The sequence below is a fragment of the Podarcis tiliguerta genome (genome assembly GCF_965153285.1).
Source record: "Podarcis tiliguerta genome assembly, chromosome: 10".
Classification (NCBI taxonomy): domain Eukaryota; kingdom Metazoa; phylum Chordata; class Lepidosauria; order Squamata; family Lacertidae; genus Podarcis; species Podarcis tiliguerta.
The window spans coordinates 34,674,431-34,696,774 of record NC_139543.1 but is presented as its reverse complement, the minus strand read 5'-3'; the positions used below and the strand labels follow the sequence as shown (position 1 = coordinate 34,696,774).

The window sequence follows — 22,344 nt, the reverse complement described above, 5'->3', positions numbered from 1 at the left end:
AGAAAATAAGCACTAAATTTATGTAAGGTATCAGATTGTACCATTAATAGTCATAGAGGAAAAAAGCAGTGGCTTACTGAGGTAATGTCGATGAGGTAAAATGTTGGTCCAGTAATGATGACAGGCTCACTCCAGCTAATATTAATACTGTAAGGAGATGTAACTACCACAGTTACATTTTCAGGAGGAGCATCTGGAACTGGAGAAAAAGTAGAAAACAAATCAGGAAATACAGTAAGCTCTCAAAAATATTTCATTCGGTACAAGTTTAGTAAGAACAATAAATGGTATTCACACTGTCACAGCATTATGCCCCTGTCATAGAAAAAGTCTCCATATATTGATTTTAATTGCAGCGAAATTAGAAATCTAGGAACTGTATGTGTGATAACTGTATCACCCAAAATCTAGCAATATAGTTTTGTGGCAGTCAACAAAGGCCCAGTAAAATTGGACTCTAATCAACATTTTAACAAAATATTATAAAATACAATGTGTTTTATGGCAGTCACATTACTTGTGTGGTATCCAACTAAGTTATACTCACAGTAGTCCCACTGGAAACAATGGGCATGGCTGTTGATTTCAATGAGTCTACTCTGAGTGTAATTAACATTCGCTATCACGTGTAAAGGGAACACATGCCGTACATAAATATGGATATTCATATTTAAAATAACAAACTGGTTTAATTGAGGGGTAGCCAACTTAGTACCCTCCAGATATTGGGAACTACAATCCTCCTCAACCCCAGCCAGACTGGTTAATGGTCAAGGATGGTGGGAGTTGAAGTCTACAACATCTGAAGGTCACCATATTGGCCACCTCTGATGAATTTCCTCTGATGAAAAAATGAATTTTCTGCCAATACAGTAATGCTTCCTTCAACAGTTATTCCTTTACTGAAAATGCAGAGATATTTGCATAGTAGTATTAACTGCCCCTCTGTAAAAAATCTATACCATGAGGCAAGTTTAACATAAATGGTGATAAGGATGGTAAAACATGTGGTGTAATAGCATCTGGTGGTAATTTGTGGGGCAATAGTATACTATTGTCCTTGGTAGGTCAACCAAATTCACATCATTCTCCACAGGTAGCGGAAGTTCCATTATTTCTCTCCTAGTGATCAGTGTTTCATATTATTGAGAGTAGAACAATGATCAGGTAGCCTCTTTACAAAATTAATGGGGAAGGTGAAGAAAAATGTAGAAAAAGTTTGTTTCTTTAAGAGTTAGCTACTAAAAATCAATTAATTCTTTAAGATAGAATGATGGGAACAAATGACTTGATCACTTTATAAAGTAGTGTAATGTGTAAAATTGTCCATTTAAAGATACTTATTCCTATGTTATCATGGCGGAAAAATGCTATATTTTAGACTTTTAAAAATTAACTCCTTTCTGCAAGCAGCATAGGCTTTGTTAGAAGCAAGCTGTGTTTGATATTTCCTTCCTTATCTTATTTCTTTACACAGAACACCCAGAATGAATTCTTTCCAAACGGAAATCTGAAATACAATATTGCATGTCCATAGCCTCTCCTAATGGCCTCTGCTAATGTCTGTTAGGACAGTCTCGATACTGTCCATGCCTTTGAAGTTCCATTGATATTAATGAGATTAGGGGATGTTCATGGGACCTTTTGGGCCAGCCCATGCAATCTTACTGGCCGAGCTGGCTTTGTGTAAGCAGACTGGCCATGCTCTAAACTCAGCCTGAACCAGTTTTGGGGAACCTGATTGCAACTGTAGCTTTTGGTGAATTGTAGTTAAGAACCAAAGCTGATTGGAGTGGAGTTTGTCCTGTGGCAGTAAGCTTGTGGCAGTCAGTGTGTATATGGCCAGCTCAGACTGTGGCAGCATATCTGGAAATCAACACAGGCTGAGTGAAAACCACAGCTGCCACAGACTCAAAAGGATGCACATCTAGACACTTCCATATAAATGCATTCAGGATCAGGATGTGAATGCATTTAAAACTCTTCATCTAAAGTGCCAAGACATCCCTTCACAACTTTCATCATAGCTGAAGAATGTTCAACAAACTAACTTTCTGATATCTATGTATATAGATATATATAAATATATATATAAGTAAAACATGACTAGAAATTGGAAATCTGTTAGCTTCAGTCTAGCAGCCTTACAACAAACATATTACACAAACAATTTTTGTGCCAATGGTAGCTGTCACATACTGATTTAAGATTGTTTGTGAAATGAGTCTAGTCGGTAATGGGGCAAGATATCACCATACCCTTTCTCTTATAAATCACAGCAATTTACTCAGTAGGAATGACCTAGTCTTATTCACTCGTTCCCCTATAATCCAATCACTTCCTCTCATGAGCACTTTTCTCCTGGTTTTCACAATAATGCATTTTCTGTAACTAATAACCATCATTTCCTGATTATCATGCTTCTATGCTTGCACAGGAATGTGGGTCTTATGGAGGTCAGGGTCATTTTTTCCCATCCATCTGTGTCCTGATGGTGAGGCAGAAGTTAAGTTTGTTAGCTGGAAGGTACGTCTGGATAGCTTATCATTTTACAGAGCCACTCATCAAAAAGCAAAACTGATCCTCTGATGCTCAAATGCATCCTCTGACTCCAGCACTTTGGTAGGGCTTATGTTGGCACAGGATCTTTTTAAAAAAAGAAAGCAATGCTATGAGTTATCATGTGCCTTTAAACGTAAATACATGCCTGCATTTTTTACAACACTAACATTTTACATAAAATAAGATTACTTGAACAAATATTTTAAAATAAATATTAGATTAGATTGTAGTATTTTTCAAAGGCAAAATTCTGAAATGGAAAGGTATCTTCTATTCTATTATTGCAAGATTTGTGATGAATTAGAGGCAATTCAGGATTATTCCCTATGCCCTTCAATCCAGCATTTATCTGATGATTTTAATAAGGCATGTAAAGGCAGTGAAATTGGGGGAAAGAAATTTCTCATAATATAACTTCAGTGGAAGTTTATTGGTCATACCAATGTCCTTGTTCTGGGCAATTTTGATGAGCAAAGTTGTTATACGAACTCCTAGACCTTGCAAAGCATCCTGGGGGCAATACAGGTAGAAGAAAGTGACCAAACATATGACTGCAGCTGAGGAGGTCTGGCTTATGCACCTCTGCTGTAGTCCTGACTTGCTTTATTTTTGCATCCTGTCTACAATTGTTCAGGTGCTGCTCTTGTCAGCCTTTGCATCCTCAAGAAAAATAAGGAAAGAATGATGAACAGACTCAATTAACTGCAATCTTTAAATTTGCTTGTCAGTAAGCTCAACAATGTGTATCTAGAAACAGGGCAACGGCATCCTGAATTGCTCAAATGAAACAATTAATGATGGAGAAACAATAACCCTTGTACAGGGATGATGAAGGCAGAATGAGTGTATGGAAGGGAGTAATGATTGCACCCTACCCAAACCTATACATCCCACTTTCTGAACAGCATCCACATATGTATAAACTGTAGCTACAAAGCCTTTATCTACCCAGTCTATAGTCTGTCCCATGCAGAAAGCCTCAAGAGTTTAAAGCTATGAAGTTATATATAGCTCAAGCACTGTGCACAGCTAGCTGGACATATGAAGATCATGGGCAAAACCATGATCCTGAGACTCTCATCCTATGTTCATTCTGTTTACATTGTCATCTGCATTGGACCAATGGTTCTCACAATGCATTGGAAGAAACTATACAAGCAGATTTAGGTTCAAGTTGGGTTGAATGTTATCTTAAGAATCAAAGCAAGACACAACCACTGTTCCTAGGGTTACTAACTTGGAATGGAGGTAGAGTTCATGTGCCCTTAGCATTGTGTGAAAAGCAGAAAAGTAGGCAAAGCTCACTGACTACGTAACAGAGAAAGCTTTGCTATACATAAACCGACTTCAAAGCAACCAGTGCCTAAAGAGGACAGAGCCACAATCTTTAATAGCTATTAAAAAGAGGGAATTTCAGTATGGTCAGGTTTTCTCACAAGTCTACGACAAGCTGCAGCTGTCAAAAATTCTCCTTTTCGGAACCAAAGTTATGGTTTAATATCATGGTAACGGCAAAGTTTGATTCTTTAGAAAACAGATCCCATTGCAAAGTGGACTTGTATAATTTATCAGCAATGCAATAACACTGCCATCAAGCTATTTTATGAGACAGAAAGACAGTTCCTAAGAGGACAATCTATAAAACAGAAGGCTGAGTACTCTATCTAACTATGGGAGCAAAACTAGCATTGGTGACTATTTAATAGTAAGTATCATTATCCTTATCTCTGTGTAAACATGTATTGAATCTTTCCAAAATTGCTAATGTTTTTAAAATGTAAGAAAATCAATTCTAACTTTACCACACAATTGTCACAGACATAGCATGCATGAGCTGAACCCTGCACTTTCTACTTTGTAATTGCATCATGGCCACAATCCTAAATATCCAACTGATTTAGCCTATTGAATGATAGAACCACCCAAAAGCCTTTTAAAATTCACTCTATCCAAAAATCAATTTCAACGTTTGGTATGAGCTTTTAAAAGGGAGATACTGTTAGTGCTTATGAAATTTTAAAGCTTAGTGTACAAAAATCCCAAATTAAACAACTGCTAAAATAGTAGATTATTGGAGCAAACAGTGACTTGATTGTTTTGGATTTTTCTAGCTAACATTTCCTTGAAAAACTCCTAAGAGAGGATTGCTGAGCACACACACACAAAAAAACACCTTGCCATCTTCTATAGGGGGGAATGTGAAATATGTTTTCCCTCTTATTTTAAACAATTTATACAGTCTGAAAATATCTAGATTCAGCAGCTGCTTTGGATAATGACCACAACAAGCAGCTGTTAAGATCTACAAGTGAGACTTTTTTCTCAGAATTGCTGACTACGAATACATTCTCCTGTATATTTCTTCAGAGAACTGGGAATGGTAAGGTTAATTTAAAAAATTAAATCTTCCCATTACACCAAGCTTGTATGTAATAAATGTTCACTAATATCAACTGTACATTATGTTTATGCTTTGAATATGGACTTCCATATTTTGCTAATGTTTTTAGGTGGAAAATGAAGTAGTCATGGAAAACAGAAAAAAATGCTAACTTGAATGCAATATGATTGCTGTCAGACCCTCTTCCTCTTTCATGACTATTGTATACAGTCTACTGCATGCTTAATTCCTGACATATGCAGCACTTATGAATTCCTAAGGATGTAACTGGATATAATTGAATAATACAAGTTCTCACAGGCAATGGATTTTTAACAATGCTTATATACTTGATTGCATTTTACATTTGAATATCCAGATAGACACATCGGGGTACCATTGATAAATTCAAGGTAGCTGTATCATCAACTGTGCATGGTTTGAATTATTCCAGACCTTTATAGATTTGGTGTCCATGTAAAACTAAGAGGTATGATAGTCATTCTTACTTACAGCCAGGAAGAGTTTGTGTAGAAATCCATGGTGAAGAGGTGCCAAAACCAGCATTCGTACTAGCAGAAACTCTAAATCTATACCATCTAAATTTTTTCAGGTCGTAGACTGTTTCCTCTGACAAAGTGCCAACAGTATATGAATATTGCTCCTGCTCATGTTCAATACATTCAGCAGCTTCCCAGTTGTTGCAATGGATAGATCGTAACTGCACAGTAATCTTGTAGTTTTGAAAGTAGCCAAAGATAGTAACTGGCATTCTCCATCTCAAGGTCACACTTGTTGATTGTATGCTTGAAAACGAAATATCTCTGGGAGCGCTGGGAGCTAAAAATAATTTTGGAAATGTTATGTACCACACGTTACAGTAAGCAATCAATAGCTTGTGCTTATTGTTGAAAACAGGGTTATGCTAAACACAACTGCAGTTAAAGATGGTTTAATTGTTTCTCTCTATAAATTGGTAATGATTTGTGTGTTTTGAGAATGATATACATTGGCACACATAAGGGATATTTCCCCTTAAAATCTTTCTGAAAACATCATTCTTTAAAGGGTCCTTGACATTTCTAGAGGTCATTGGAGATTTATGGTCTTAGTTACATTTGTGTTACAAAAGAATACTTGATGAATAGATGTTGGGACCTTTAGGTGGACTGATGAAAAATGTTTGTCCATACCAGATGATTCATGAATGTGAACTTTGCTGGCATAAGAATATTTAGTAAAGTGGTCATCACCGAATCACGATGGCTGAGTCATGTTTATAAATTTTGAGTAAGCTGCAGGATTACACTGGGAAGCATTCAAACTAGGAACATCTGTATGTTTTAAAAAAAATTGCTTCTTTGGCTTGGGGTTGGTAAGTGTGGAAGAACAAGTATCTGCTTCCTTGAACAAAATATATTTCAATCCTGTTCGTATCTGTAACCTTGGAACATAATTGTTTTGAAGTTGTCTAATCTGTTGCATATAACACTTTATCAAAGATGTTACATCACTGAAGGTCAGTATTAGGCCATTTCAGTTGTCTGGTGTATCTATCTCAAGTATTTACAGACACATTTTGTATAAACTGTATGTGATATTTATATAGAGGAAAGCTAAATTTGGAATACAATTCACATGCAAGTTAATTTAGTCCAAGAACTTCTGTGTCTTCAAAGAACACAAATGGCCAGCCATAGCAGGAACTTTGCCACACTTTGGGCATCTACAACAAGAGCCTCCATAATTACAGAGTCAGATGTCCAGGGAACCATCAAATTGAACCCCACAGCAGCAACATATCTTGAGGTTCAGAAGTGAACTGTTGCTAGGAAATAAGACCCACTGAATACAATGATACTTATTCTGTAAAAGCCCTATTAAGTAAACATCTAGGGAATTCATAAAACAGTATGGAAGTACAGATGTACCCAAAGACTTTTAGCACATGAGGGCAGATCAACATTCACAGAGGAATATGTGAACAAATGTACTTCCTTCCCTGGAACAAAAGGGGGGAAATAGACTGGGTTGTATATATTTCTTACATAGTGAACCAGACCTCAGGAGGGCTAGATACATTTTTAAAGACTGTATTATCAATATGGTAGTTTAAAGGAGTCACAAAAGAACCCCAGTTAAAAGATAGCCAGGACAAAAATAAGTTTGCTGAATACTCCTTTTTCCTACCAAAGTCTTCCTTAAATATAATATTCAAAAGATGCCTCTCCTCAAAGCAGAAAGAAAACTTTGTATAATTGGAAGATTTGTCTTAAATCCTTCTTTGCTCAGATTCAGATACTTTATTCGGCTATAAGCCCACAAGGTAAAACCAATCAATAAATAAAGTAGCATTTTACATTCTAAAATATCAACTAAAATATTTCAATGCATAATCTCCTTCACGTTACGTACCATCTCTAGATATACCATATTATGGCCTTGAGTATAAGGATGGTGGATAAAGTTTACTAGATTTTTAATAGTCATGCAGCATTCCATGAAGTCTTTTATATGAAAGAACTGAATTCAGGAATCTGGCTCAATTGCCTTAATATGATTGCCTGTTTGCTGTTTTTATACATATTATGATTGTTAGGTTTATCACAACTTAATTCAGTTTAAGATGGATTGTGGAGAAAATGATTTATTAGGATATTAGGGTGTGGTATCTAGATTAACTGCAATAAGTACTTTACCAAAGCATGAATTTGAGGGCCATTTGCTTCCTTTTATTGAAAGGGAGTGTACAAAGACTATATGCAAAAAAAAAAAAATATTATTTAGAATGAATAGAACTGCGACCTTCAATGGAAGTACACAGTTTATCAGGCCATGACTTGGGAATCTGGAAGGAATGGAAAGGGCATGGGTATGTTGGCTGCATTCAGACCATGTTTTTAAAAATAACCTTTTCAAATTGGTGTAAAAAAATAAAATGCAATGGTTGCAGCAAGAAAACAACAGCAATGTTGCAAATGCAACCAACATACCCAGCAGGCAAAGGCTGCCATTAAAGCAGTAAGGCACTGGATCCAGTGGTGCCTTTCTATTCATGGAAGGGTTGAAGCAATTTCCACAAATTCTCAAACTGCTCTGCAGTCCCTTGCCCCATTTCCCACACTTTTCCAGAGAGCCTCCCTCACAAAATTTGGAGTGCGTGTGTATGCAAGTACCGAAATCATTAAAGGCATGGACTAATAGAAAAGAGATTTACCTAGCACCTAAATCTCATTACATGCCATTACTGACATGTGATCAACCTACGTAAGGGCTATATGGGGTCTCAAACTGTGAACTCCACCTGAACCCCTGTGACCAGGCCTTTAGCACCTGACCTCATAAGCCCTTCACTCCAATAAGAGTTGAACTCTCCACCTTTTGTGAGAAATGTCCATGCTCTGCAACACCCAGGGGCTATACTAGGGGATGCCAGTATAGAGATCAGTTGGGCTCTGCCCATTGCTTAAAACAATCAAACAGTACTTCCAGAGCTGCTGGTCAGAGATTTTCCAATGAGGCAGTGAACCTAATTTGATTTCACTTGGTGTCAAAAATAAATGCTTTGGCAGTGACTCAGTGTTGGCTGTGTGTCTGTGACTAACATAGACCACCATAAATAAGAAGCTGAGAACAACTATAAAACTGTTTCCATTCCTAATCACAAGTCTCCAGTTTCAAGTGGTAGCAACTCAATGGAAAACAATTCATGTGAACATATATTTAAGAATATGTTGACCTAATAATGACCATTTTCTTCTTGTTGTTACTCCTGGCATTTAGGCCAGAATATGCTTATTTGAAAATAAGTGCCACTGCTTTCAATAAAATACTGACTTTCCAGTAAATTCGTTAAAATAGAAAATCGTAACTAACACAGCAGAAATCTAAGTTATTTTCATAATGTGGCTTTGCTCCCTTTTACCACACTTCTAACAATATCCTAGTTCTTAGTCCATGAATTCGTAAGAATATCCTCTTGAGATATGAGAAACAAATTCATGGATTGGGATAGCCTAGCAAATGTGAGTAGGGAAAATATTATTTACATCAAGTGCAATTGTAACCACAATAATTGTTACCTGTTTCTGGAAATGTGCTGGCATTGCATAGCTGCTCCTTTCCATCCCCGGCAGCTGTCACAGCTTGTATTTTAAACTGGTAAGAGGTATTTGATAACAAGTCTCTGAAAGTATGCACTGTTTCATTATCAGAAGACAAGATTGTTGAATTCTTTCCAAATGTTATGATGTAATGGGTAATAATCCCATTTGTCTTCAAAGGAGGGTCCCACTGGACTAGGACTGACTGCCAACTGGTTGCAGTACATTGGATATTCTGGACAGTATCTGGAGCTTCAAAGAGAAACATGCACCATAGGTTAACATTCCTAAAAAACTGAAAGGGCAGTTGCATTAGAGTATACTTCAGTACGCGCATGGTAATGTTACAAGCAAGGGGCAAGCATTCCAGCTATTTGAGATGACAGCATAACTAGAGCTCTTGACGAGAGAGCTATCGAGGGAAGGCCTTGGTTTAGCACTGTGCCGCAATGCAAAGAGAAAGAGGGACAATAGACTTTACACAAATGGGTTTCAACAAGCAACAGCTGGGTTAATGACAGCTTTCATGAATTTTGTTGCACAAGGGACAAGGACCTCAACTAAGATGATAGCCTGTCTGCTTACAGAGGAGTCCTCCCAGGCCATCTGATGTAGGAAACTGAAGGAAGCCAAGGTTGACAAGTTGAGAGACAGTATGCTCCTATGACAGACAACCTACCTGGTAGGCGAGGTAAAGTCCTAAACCAACTTCTGAAACTGAACTTGCCCTGGATTGCCCCTTAACTTAAGGTTTCTTAAGTGTGTAGGGGGAAAACCCCCAAATAGTATTACATTTCAAGCAAGCTAACCTGATTCCATTGTGGTCAGCTGAACAAGATTGCTGAATTGATTGCCGTTTCCAACTTTTGTGAATGCAGAAACACTGATGAAGTAAGTGTTGAACGGTTCTAGTCCAAGAATATTAGCTTCATTGTGTGAACCTGAAATGTTCTTAGATGAAGAAAGCAATTACTATAAAATTGCTATTTTTGCAAGATTTTCCACAGAATTGAAAACAGAGACTTGTTGCACCTTAAAGACTAACAAATTAAATATGGCATTAGCTTTCATGAATTAGAGTCCATTTTGTTAGATGAATGACACGTTAGGCTCAGTTGGCAAGGTATATATGGAATTATAGAGGGGGGAATGGAAACAATGGGGTCAAATGACAATTAAATGCCATAAGTACAGCTGTTACAATTCAAATTAAGGACCATTCACAACAGCAATAACTGGCATTATCTTAGTACTGCTAAATTCATTCACATCAAGGGAATGGACAGGGCCTTGTGGACTATATTCACAGGCCAGGTGGGTGTAATCAGTCCCATGGGCCAAAGCTTCCCCACTGCTTGTTTATTTAGTCTATCCCGCCCCCTGCCCCCCCAAATTCTTAAGGTGTGACTCCCTGTCCAATAAGCTGGATGAAATATTATTGTAAAATATAAACTAACCCAGTTCACCACTGGTCATACATATATAGGCAAGTCTGTAAATGCACAAATTATGGAAACGAGAAGTGTCCAGGTTAAAAAATAGCCTCCTTTGATTTACTTTGTACAACTGCCTTAAATTCACAAAGGGCACGTGAATGATTTAAAGCAAATCCAAGAAATTGGGAGCACTTTCCTTTCAAAAATTTCTAGTATGAAATCTACAAACTCCTTTTTATAGTGGGCCTAGTTCAGAGTAGTTTTGAGGTCTTATTTCCTAGTAACAGTTCAGTCCTGAACCGCAATATATATCTTAATTAATAATATTAATTATATGTATGGATATAACATTAGGGTTACAAACCTGATAAAATGTAGTTTGACTGCAGTTATCCAAAATGTTAAAAACGTATCTTTGAATAACACCATTTGGTTGAGGGCTTGGATTCCATTTCAGCCATACAGAATTAGATGTGTAATTGGCAATTGTCAGGTTCTCAGGAGGAGCCAGTGGAACTATGAAAAGAAACATCATTTAGCTGTAACACTGTATATCCTACTTGTACATACAGATATTTTGTAAAAGCAATTCACTCTTAGAGATTTGACATGCATTCATTTAACATCTTTCAGACCAATATAGCAATGCTATTAGTTCTATTAGGATAATTGTTATTTCAACCTGTTTGATATGTTTTTAAGAGCTGTATGTTTCTGTAATGAGTAATTGTAAGAAACTGGAAGATCTATTTATTTTCACTGCTAAACAAATAATAACAATCAAATTTCAGGCAAAGAGAAAATTAGTCAGCTGAACCGCTAAGTTAAATCAATTAAAATAAACTTCTAGTCTTGTTCCTAAGACTTGCCATGCCACCTTGCAAGTGATTTGCTTGGGGAATACCACTATGTTGGCACCTCACACATTATAGCGCAAATATATCATTGGAGAGGCTTCACCTTGCTAAAAAAAAAAAACCGCTCAAGAGTCTAAAAGAGAAGTTACATTGCGTGATTTTGCAGTACTTGACTTTCATCTAGAGGAAGGGCTAAAAGAACACCTTAAAATAGATCTCCCTACATTCTCAATCTGTGTAACAAGTAGGATATTTTACCTTCTTTTTCAGTAAAGCATAATGTTGATAGGTGCAGGTCACAATGATTAAAACAATGTTAACAGTCAATTTAGAAACCACCAGAGAATGGTTCAAGAGGCAGTGTAATCCTCATTTCCTTGCTATCACATCACCTAAATTGATATTTCAGCTAACAGGTATATGTCCCATCACAGAAAAATAAGAACATAGGATGCTGCCCCTCATACAAAGTATTAGCACAAGTATTAGCTCAATATTGTTTACACAGGTTGGCAGCAGATCTCTGGGGTTTCAGACTGGTGTCTCCCTCATCCCTACTTGGAGATCCATGGATTGAAAGCCTCAAGAGTTTAAAGCTGGGGATTTTCCTGCTGTTATTCTGTCTCCCACAGCTACAATAAACCTACCATTAAAATTATGGACTGGTCATATCTTCGTCAGAGGGCAAACGGGCAAATTTAACAGGGGATCAGATACTTTCCCCCCTCACTGTATGTAAGAAGAAGATCCTACTTCAATAAGTGTTCTACACTGCAGGGACAACAAATATTAAGATAACGAAACCTTGTCTAAAGTAAAAAAAATTAATATTCAACTCAGTTTGTGTCTAATGATCTTGCTGGCTCCTAAACTAATTACTCACCAGACTCATCTGTGAAGAACATCAAAACAGTGGATGGGCCGAGCCCTTTTCCAGTTCTTGCAGATACATAAAAACTATAGAGGACAAATGGTGAAAGATCTTCTAAGACAACTGAGTTATTGAAAGTTGTGAAAGAATCATTTCGTTCTAATCCATGCAGCTTTAAGACATAGCTTATTATGATGCCATTTGCCCGGACTGGAGGATCCCAGGATAACATCACTGAGGTAGATGAAAGGTTTTTATAAGATGTCATAATTGGTGCAGATTCTGGAACTGCATCAATAGATAAAGAGGAAAATATTAAACTGCTGAAAAAACTTTATTGTGAAATCTCTAATAAGCATCTACACACACACACACACACACACACCACACACTTTTTCTTTCATTATCTAAATGCAGAAGTGCAGCACACATTAGATAACAGTACAGTGGTGCCTCGCAAGACAAAATTAATTCATTCTGCGAGTTTTTTCGTCTTGTGAATTTTTTTCGTCTTGCGAAGCACCACTGTGCATTGACGGTTTCCCATAGGGATGCATTGACGGTTTTAAAAAAAGGCGCAAGACGTTTTCGTCTTGCGAAGCAAGGCCATAGGGAAATTCATCTTGTGAAGCAACTCAAAAAACGAAAAACTCTTTCGTCTTGTGAGTTTTTCGTCTTGCGAGGCATTCGTCTTGCGAGGTACCACTGTAATGGCATGCCCATTCTTTTCTTAACCACCTATAATTAATTCAGTTTAAAGTGATTAAAATGATTTCATGAGACAATATTACAGTGATTTTATTTTTTTAAACTAACATTTTGCTAAACAGAGGCTGGACATCTTGGCAAACACCACAGGGCAACATCACAGGATACAGCACCATCCATAAGCTAACTTGCAAATTAGCATGCAGACCAATCTATTCTGAAGTAAGCCCGTGTCACTTACTTCCACACAGAAATCCAAGCTTAATTTACACACTTTCACAATATTAGGTGTGCAGTGCTGTGTTTTTCCTATAACCTTACACTGAATGGATATTTTAGACATGCAAAATTGTACCCAGGCCTTGAAAAATCCCGGTTATGAGACTTTAACATCACAACAGCTTTGAGGTTGACTTATCTTTTTACCTCTTTCCTTGGTTTCGATTCTGCAGAAATTGTTTTCCATCACATTTTAAGTTTCTTTATATTGTGTTGTACAGAAAAGCCATAGTCCTCACAGAAGTACTCCAAGTCACACATTGTCCATGCCTGGACAAACCCAATATTTAAGGAACAAGAACAAAACAAAGTATGGAACATACCATCTTCTTCAGTTCGGATGTGCAGACTAGCAGTGTGCATTTCAGACACTCCATTTTCTGTTGCTGGAGTGATTTTTAGAAGATAACTGGTATATTTTTCCAGTTTACGAAGAACCACATTTGTATCATTCAAAATGAGTGACAGAATCTCATGGTCGGTTTGAGCATCCTGCATTGTCAGTGAAACCTTGTAGAAGACCATTCCATTAGGTTGGGTTGGGGGCATCCAGCTTATATTTACAGCAGTGGAAGAAATGTTTTGATAGGCCAGCTGTTCCACAGGTCCATCTGGAACTATAGAACAAATAAGCAAAAGTTAAAGGGTCTGTATGCCCTCTATTCTCTTATGCTTACATGTGGCTATACATAAGCACTTAGGATAGAAGTAATTCACATTGGTTTAAACCTGAAATGTTCCGGATTAATGATACTTAACTCATTTTTTGAAAAGACAATTGCTTGTATAAACATAAAAAACTCTCGTCTTCCGTACTAAAAGTAAGCACATGCTATATATTCAGTGTATGTGGATGTGTTCCTTAGCCAAAGCATGATAAAGGCAGAGTAAAACATTGTTCAAAGCTCCCTCGTATTCAAAACAAAACAAAACATGTCCCCGTGTACAGAAACCAGCATGCCTGGGAGTAAGTTTCTTGTTTAGTCTTCTCTCTAGCAGTCAGGAAGCTTTGTATATGAGGGACCATTTCGTCCTTCACACACAATTGCAAATGCTAGAAATTGGAAAATGCAACTCATATAGTCTGGATGTTACAGAGCTTTTATTGAGTTTAACCAGATGGCTTTATTTTTGCTTTATATTCCCTCATCTAGCAAGGGTTAAATATAGATTTCTTGGGGGATCAATTTGGTAATGAAGGCTTATTAAACATCTCATTAAAATGCAAAACCATGGTTGGTGAGGCATGTGCCATTATATCCTCTGATTCTTATGCGTTTTTAGATGGAAGTAAGTCCACTGGTTTTGTAAGACTTGCTTCCAGGATAGAGATCACACCTTATACTGAAAATTGAATTTTAGCATTCCACTAATAATTATAATTATTAGAATGTCAAATAGAATTTCAGGGATAAATCCCAAAGGTTAAAAGCCCGTATATGGGATTATGAATAAATAAAAGCAATCTGCCTACACCTGCTTTATTAGAAACTGAAAATGGAATGAAGCTACACTCCTAGGAGCAATAATGATGAGAAAACTTTGCAAATCCTTAAGTCTAAACAGGGCCATAGAGAACTGTATGTCTGAGGAGGACAAGAAAGAAACAAATATAATTGTGAAAAATCTGCAGAGCAGATGGGTGGAGATTAGTATTAGCTAAAACAGGTGTACTGTGGAATACAGTAGTTAGGTCCAAATCAAAGAGACTCTGATAACAAGGTGGTCTGTTAAAAATAGTGAATTAAGATACACCTTAAATCTGATTATTGTACATCTAGTTGAATCTCTGGTGGGAGGAATGTCATAAATCCTGGGACAGAGAAATAACTATACAGTGGTACCTTGTGTTAAGAACTTAATTCGTTCTAGAGGTTCATTCTTAACCTGAAACTGTTCTTAACCTGAGGTACCACTTAAGCCCTCCTGCTGCCACCATGCCGCCACCACGCAATTTCGGTTCTCATCCTTAAGCAAAGTTCTTAACCTGAGGTACTATTTCTGGGTTAGCGGAGTCTGTAACCTGAAGCGTCTGTATCCCGAGGTACCACTGTATGAGTACCATAGATGCCTTTAAAAGGAGCACATAATGTGGTACCATCACTATCATATTGCAATCCTGCCAAATCCTTTCTTAGCAGAATAATTTCTACAAGTTTTACAATATATTTTGATTTTTTTTAAAAAAAAATGCATACCATCTTGATCTGTGTACAAATGTATGATTTCACTGGTTTGGTTTCCATTTCCAAAGGCTGTGCTAGCACTTAACCAAAGTGTGTAGTGGCTCCATTTTGCCAAGTTGCTTAATACCGTAGACAAAGTTGCATTCTCGACACCACTGTCAATAGCGTAACTGGTAAAATTCTGGGCAGAGGTAGGGGAAAAATATTTGCACAAAAGAGCACAATTAAAACCAAACTAATAACCATCTCTGTAAACGGTGCCCAGTTGCCATGTAACACTAAGTGAAACCATGGTTAAGTGTAAATGTGCAAACTCACTGTAAAAATCACGATAGTTTTGCTTTTTCCCTGGTCCTCCTGCAATACTACTTGGAGCAAATTACAGCCTGGTTTGCCTGGAATAAGACAAACTACAAGCCTCAGTTCTGATATAATGCTAAGCAAAACCACAATTTAGCTTCAGGTACCATGATAGAAGGATGATGTGAGGAGCAGCATAGCAGCCATGATTTTTTATTGTGAGTACACATACACATATGTGTATTGGTGTATTGTGTGTATTGGTTTAGTTTTATGATATATGATATACGATATACGATATCTTTATTGTCATTGTCCCATGCAGGACAATGAAATTGAAAAACTACATAAAACCACATAAAACTACATAAAAACTACATAAAACAACATAAAACATTCAAAACCCCCTAAAAACTCTGAAACCCCATTTTAAGATACACTATACTATAGAGACCTCTTATGTTGCGTTTAGAACCAGAATGTGTATTGTGTAGTGTGTATTGGTTTAGTTTTAGTTGCAAACTGGGCCAAGATAAGGATTTTTTAAATTTAAAATTTATTTATTTGATATTAAATAAGAAACTACTGTCTTAGCTAAGCAAGAAACTAAGATATTTAAAACTATGTAAAATTACCTATATTTGTAAACCTTTAGATAACAAAATGCATCCAGTGGCTATATTTATTGAGCAAATGAAACTATATCAAGCACTACAGCAGTAATGACACTAAAGCTTTTAAGGATATAATTTCTATTTCTAAGCACACAAAAGGTTAGGTTTTGGCTATGTTCTTCATACAGCCACCAGAGGGGGCTTTGCTTATACTAAAACGGTAATGAAAGTGAACCTTAAATTCCATAGTTTAACAAGTGTATTAAGTTCAGAGGTGTTGTAATGGCATGGAAACAAGGAGTCAAACTTCAGCAGTTTTCAGTGAAACTGTGGGTAGGTAGATGTGTAAGGATGTGTGTATTCATAAGCCTGTTTCTGTTTCATACTGTGATATGGGCTCATTCTGAGGGCTGTTTAAAATTAATAAGAAGCTCATGCATATGGTGATCACGAACAAATTTACAAAACAATTAATTCAATCTTTGCCATGGAAATTCAGGGAAAAGAAAAACAACTCAAATTTACCTGCATGTAAGTGTCTGAATCATTTTTGTAGTAAATCGAATAAAACTGTATAACTCCATTGGGCTTTAGAGGAGGATCCCAGAAGATTCGTACTGATGAAGAGGTAAGGTTTTTATACCACACATTTTTAGGTGGGTCACTTGGAGCTGAAAAACATGTTTACGTTTACCTTTTGTACGAGCCATTTTGGCATGTAATTGCTACACAAATGAATCAATAATACAACACAGTTGACTTTCCTGCCCTGCAAAATTGGGGGCAGGGAGGGGAGGAGATTTCACACTCTGCAAAATTTATTCATATTTTTTTAATTCAGTCTCATCCTCCAGATAAGGCATATAATGTGGGCAAACGGTGGTAGACAAGAACCAACAGTACACATGCTATCTGGAAACACATCTGAAAAACCGACAGATATTTGGTAAAAATTGGGTTCATATTAAAGGTTTAGGTTCAAAGAGAACACATCAGAAAAAGTACTTTTAAACATTGTTTTTAAAAAAATGAATTTTAGTTTCCTAGCCACATCATTTTAGTCAACATGTATTTCCCACCCCCACCCCCGTTTCAGTTTATGAAGGGAAAGCAAACTCAGAGGAGGCAAGACTGATGAGATCACCCCCCGAGTGAAGAGAAACAATATGATGAAAATGTCCCTTTCTTTGATTGGAATAAGAATTCAGCTTTTGAATGCACATGGCTTGAACAGAACTGAAATGCTACGAATGAGTGGAAAGAATCTTGTTCTTTTTAGGAGGTACTTATTTACATACAGCATCTATTACCAAATTATTTTACTTGTCTTAGGTGATTTGGACGCATAAGATTTTATTTACTGCATACTGGTAGGATCATTCTCAATAGTAAATCAAATACTTCCTTTCATTGTTTACTTGCAATAATGTTTACTTTTTAACATTATTGTCTGTATACTGAACAATGAATGATGTCTTCTAGGTGATCAATAATAAAAGCTTAAAAAGTCATTAAGAACAATCAAAAAGAAAAATCAAAGGAAAAGCAGCAACAACCAGATTACAAAATTAAATTACGGCAACAACATACTCTTACCTCCTTCAGACGTAATGAAGCTGATCATGTCACTCTTTATATTTCCATCTCCAAATTTGGTACTTGCTGTTACATAAACACTATATTCCATCTTATTTTCAAGATCCATGATTTCTAATGAGGTTTCTGTTACATTAATGCTTCTTCTTGAAATTATATTCCTAAATGCATTAAATGAAATGTATAAATCAGTGATGTTGACCATAAATACATCTGAAGTTTGATCAGGAAGTGATGTTAACCATTTGATTTTTGTCTGGTAGATAGAGGGCGGATGATGATCCAGACTGAAACCATTGTCATGAAGGGAGAGGAAATTTAACCTCCCCCCCTCCCACCAGTCAATAGCTGTTGTAGGGCTGAGTGACCATCCTAAAAGTGCCATCACTGCAGCTTTCCTGGACAAGGCTGAGGAAGGTCAAGGTTGAAGTCAGGATTGTGTGGAATGCTCTGCAGTGGAGCCAATCCAGAACTCCTGCAACAATATCCATTGAACCCCAACCTTGCCGTCACCCCAAAACACCTGAAGGAGCTGAACCCCAGTGCCAGGTCCAGCACCGAGGGTCTTCTGGCGGTTCCCTCACTGAAAGAAGAGAAGTTACAGGGAACCAGGCAAAGGGCCTTCTCAGTAGTTGTATGCTCCTTGTGGAATGCCCTCCCATAAGATGTCAAGGAGATAAATAACTATACATACCTCATAGGGAGGTTTTTAATGTTTGATGTTTTATTAAGTTTCGATATGTGTTAGAAGCCACACATAGTGGCTGGGGCAACCCAGCCAGATGGGCAGGGTATAAATAATAAAATTATTATTATCATTATCCAGATGAACAACAGAAGCAGCAGGGTCAGCAGGGTGACTGCCTCATCCCTCTGGCCACTGCTGATCACACATATGGTGTGGATCATCCATCTTTTGTGGCTGCTATTTGACACTGGCAATTCTCCTTTTAGGGCAGCTAGCAAATGTGTGTAGTTCGGGGGCAGAGAAGGGTCTGAATTGTGACCACTGTGAGGGGAAAGGGTTTAATCTCCCTATGCCAGGCTTCCTCGGCCCTCCAGATGTTTTTGGCCTGCAACTGCCATGACCCCTAGCTAGCAGGACCAGTGGTCAGGGATAATGGGAACTGTAGTCTCAAAACATCTGGAGGGCCGAGGTTGAGGAAGTCTGCCCTATGCCATGGTCCCAATATGGAATACATTCAAATAAACAAGGGCCATCTATTTATGAGATTATATGGTAATGCATATAGATATTTGTTTCTCCAACACACACCCTTTTCCCTCATCATTGCCAATCAACGCAGATGTTATTAGGCTATATGGACTATTGGTCTGACTCAGTGTAAGGCTGCTTTTGATGTCAACGTATGACCATCACTTGCACTATTGTTGCACAGAGTATAGCAGCTTGGATGGCTAAAATGTCTTGTTTTTTGAAAACTGGCATCCAAAATTACTTCAAGAATCTAGCGAGCACTGGCCTGCAAAATGTGTAAAAGCTGCAGAAACCTCAGCTTTAATTCATAAAGGTCTAGTTGTTTAAAGTGATGAGCCAGAACTCATGCATAACAAATTATAATAATCAACAAGTGTAAAGAGTTAAAAAAAAAACAGCTTAAAATTTCTGGTAGGTGACAGATTCTTATTTATCTCTAGAAAAATCTTACCAGATGTAAACTGTGTAATAGAGGATAATTCCATTTGGCTCCAGTGGTGGTTGCCATGACAACTTCACAATGACACCAGACAACTGTTTTACTGCGAGCAATCGCGGAGGAGAGCTAGGAGCTTAAAGAGAGGACACAATATCATGTTAAATACAATTTCAGCAATAAATAAATAAAAAAATCTTAAAATGGCATTTTATCCATATAAATTAGCGTTTAAAGGAGGGTATTTGGTTTGAGGTGTTTTGTCTTTGTTTTGCAGTGAGATAATAAGGGACGATTTTGCATGGTGCTGTTAAGACATCTGTTTCTGCAATTCAATAGAAAACAGTATTTCATGAGAAAACAGAGCAATGGGTGTGAATCTGTGATTCACCTATGTTCCAAGTGCATTGTTGCAATTATTTCCTTGTAATAGAAATATTAACTTTATAGCTGAGAACGCATGTAAACTACAGTAAAATAGTTGCTTTGAACTAGAAATAATTATATTATCTCCAAAGGGTGGGGAAATTGCTGAGCATCTGACTGATGGATGGTGAACAGCACAAAGCATGTTTATTTATTAACCCCATTAAATTGCAAAAGTGTCAAAGGTTTATATGTTATGCAGACTCAAGATAATTAAAACTCAGCCTGATCAAGACAGTGGTAAAACTATACAGTAAGACGATATAACAATGAAAAAAAGGTGTAGCTCAGTGACAGAGCATGTCACACACACACACACACACACACACACACACACACACTTAGTCCTGGTCTTGTAAGCCCTATTCATGATGTGTTATGCATGGATGGGGACATGTTGCTGGTTCCAGTCTCAAACATCACATTAGCATCGCTCCAACATCTGCCTAAGAGTTCCTTTAGAGCAGGAACTCTAGCTAACAGGACCAGTGGTCAGGGATGATAGGAATTGTAGTTCCAAAACAGCTGGAGGGCCAAGTCTGGCCATGCCTGCTTTAGAGATAGCCAAGTTCAACATGTAGATGTTTGAGAGGACAGGCAGGGTTAGCCCAGATAACAGAAGGGTGACCTTGTTCCTAATCCAACAAATGAGTGCCATATTTGTGTTTAACTTACAAACAAAACTTTTTGCAAAAAGAGGAGTTTTGTAGAACTGGAAAAGATCTCTATCTCAGATTTAGAAGACCAACACCTGGCCAGTTCATGACCCATTGGTCTGATTGAGTATAAAGTAACAACAACAAAGTTTGATCCGATTTGAACTATTTCAATTCATCCAGTGGTCTTTAACAATTTTATCTTAAGTTTTAGTATGTGTTAAGAAACAACAACAACAACAACAACAGATGATGGAACACTTCATCAGAAACAGAAATATTAACATTTAATTGTGTTTATTTTAACTCACACAAAACAGCATAATGTACCAAAAATTCAGGTCATAGTGTAATCATGCATGCAAATTGGAAACATGATCACAACTATGAGAAATATGTGGTGCATGTGGTCTGATGTTCAGAACAGTCTGTACTTGCAAGAAAGAACACCCTAAGCATTTTTTGTTTGTTTGTCATAGTACAGTACTGCTTTCTTTACTATGTAACTGAATTTTGGCTATATGAGAATTTTTTGAAATTAGCAAATGCCAACATAAAACTGCCTGTTTTTCCATTCCGCACAGAAGTTTGACTACAAACATTCTGACAGCCCCCCTCACACCCAGCAATTGGATTTTTTTTGTACAACATTCTGTGCCTTCAGTCCTGCATAGCCAATTGGTGTTAAGGATGTCAACTGCATAAAAAACTGTAATTAGACAATGACAGAAAGCTTACCATCTTCATCAGTCAACATGTGCAACGGAGCACTACGAGGACCTTCACCCTTTACAGTGCTTGAAGATACCTCAACAATATATCTTGTATATATTTTTAAGCCTAAATAAATAATAAATTGTTAATAATATGTATATGTTTGAAATTTTAGATACACATTTATACATATATATTTGTGTGTTGTATGTAGCTTTTTCTGTTACTTTCACATATTTTAGAGAAGTCCCTCAAAGTTCAGCGTTGCAATGAGAAAAAAAAACTTAAATAAATAAAGGTTTAACCATTTCTATTTTGTTATTTTACAACAAATAACAGTCACAAAATCCAAAGAACGTTTTGCAGTGGCACGCAAACAGTATTGAATTGTTTTTTGACAAGGCTTTTACAGGCTACTAATTAACTTGCCTGTTCAAATTTTATTGTTGTATTTTAAATTTATATTTATGTGATTCTATCCCACCCCAATATCAGGGCAAAACAAAATAAATAGTAAACACAGATAAATTTATTTCAACACAATATTCCCCCCATCTATCATTTTTATTGTTAATCTATTTCTAAAGCAATATTATTAAATATATACTATACAGTATGAACTAAGCAAAATAAACCAGCAAAGACACTATCACAAACTGCTATATTACAGTCACCTGTAATAGTTAGTGATAGATGTGTGGTGTTGATGGTTCTTTCATCAGTTCCATCAGTCTCTCTGAGATATATAGTATATGTCTCTATAATCCCATTTGGGACAGACGGTGGAAGAAATGATAGCTCTATCTCTGAAGAAGAGATATTCTTATAAGTAACGTTTTGTGGTGGGAATTCGGGAACTGAAAAGGAAGAATTCAGAGAAAAGTTATTAAAATTTCAGATAATCATTAAGTGTATAATGACTGAGGAAGTAACAACTGAAACTCAAGCGTGAACCATCCCAGTCATCAAGAACCACCATCACTCTTTTATCCAACCAATTG

The 22,344-nt window shown here is 37.0% G+C and overlaps 1 protein-coding gene across 3 annotated transcripts in view; it reads right to left on the bottom strand.

Annotated features, from left to right (window-relative positions):
- The window catches only part of PTPRQ (protein tyrosine phosphatase receptor type Q), a 104,034-nt gene that overhangs the window by 37,977 nt on the left and 43,713 nt on the right, over positions 1-22,344 (bottom strand). For all 3 annotated transcript variants that reach the window (XM_083400901.1, XM_083400899.1, XM_083400900.1), the window contains exons 33-45: positions 22,018-22,200; positions 21,368-21,469; positions 19,563-19,683; positions 17,893-18,053; positions 16,822-16,967; positions 15,395-15,563; positions 13,520-13,813; positions 12,222-12,497; positions 10,846-10,997; positions 9,855-9,996; positions 9,025-9,297; positions 5,456-5,782; positions 78-199 (exon numbers count right to left, since the gene is read on the bottom strand). In XM_083400901.1, coding sequence (XP_083257027.1) covers positions 78-199; positions 5,456-5,782; positions 9,025-9,297; positions 9,855-9,996; positions 10,846-10,997; positions 12,222-12,497; positions 13,520-13,813; positions 15,395-15,563; positions 16,822-16,967; positions 17,893-18,053; positions 19,563-19,683; positions 21,368-21,469; positions 22,018-22,200 — 2,468 coding nt within the window. The remainder of the gene's footprint in view (positions 1-77; positions 200-5,455; positions 5,783-9,024; positions 9,298-9,854; positions 9,997-10,845; positions 10,998-12,221; positions 12,498-13,519; positions 13,814-15,394; positions 15,564-16,821; positions 16,968-17,892; positions 18,054-19,562; positions 19,684-21,367; positions 21,470-22,017; positions 22,201-22,344) is intronic.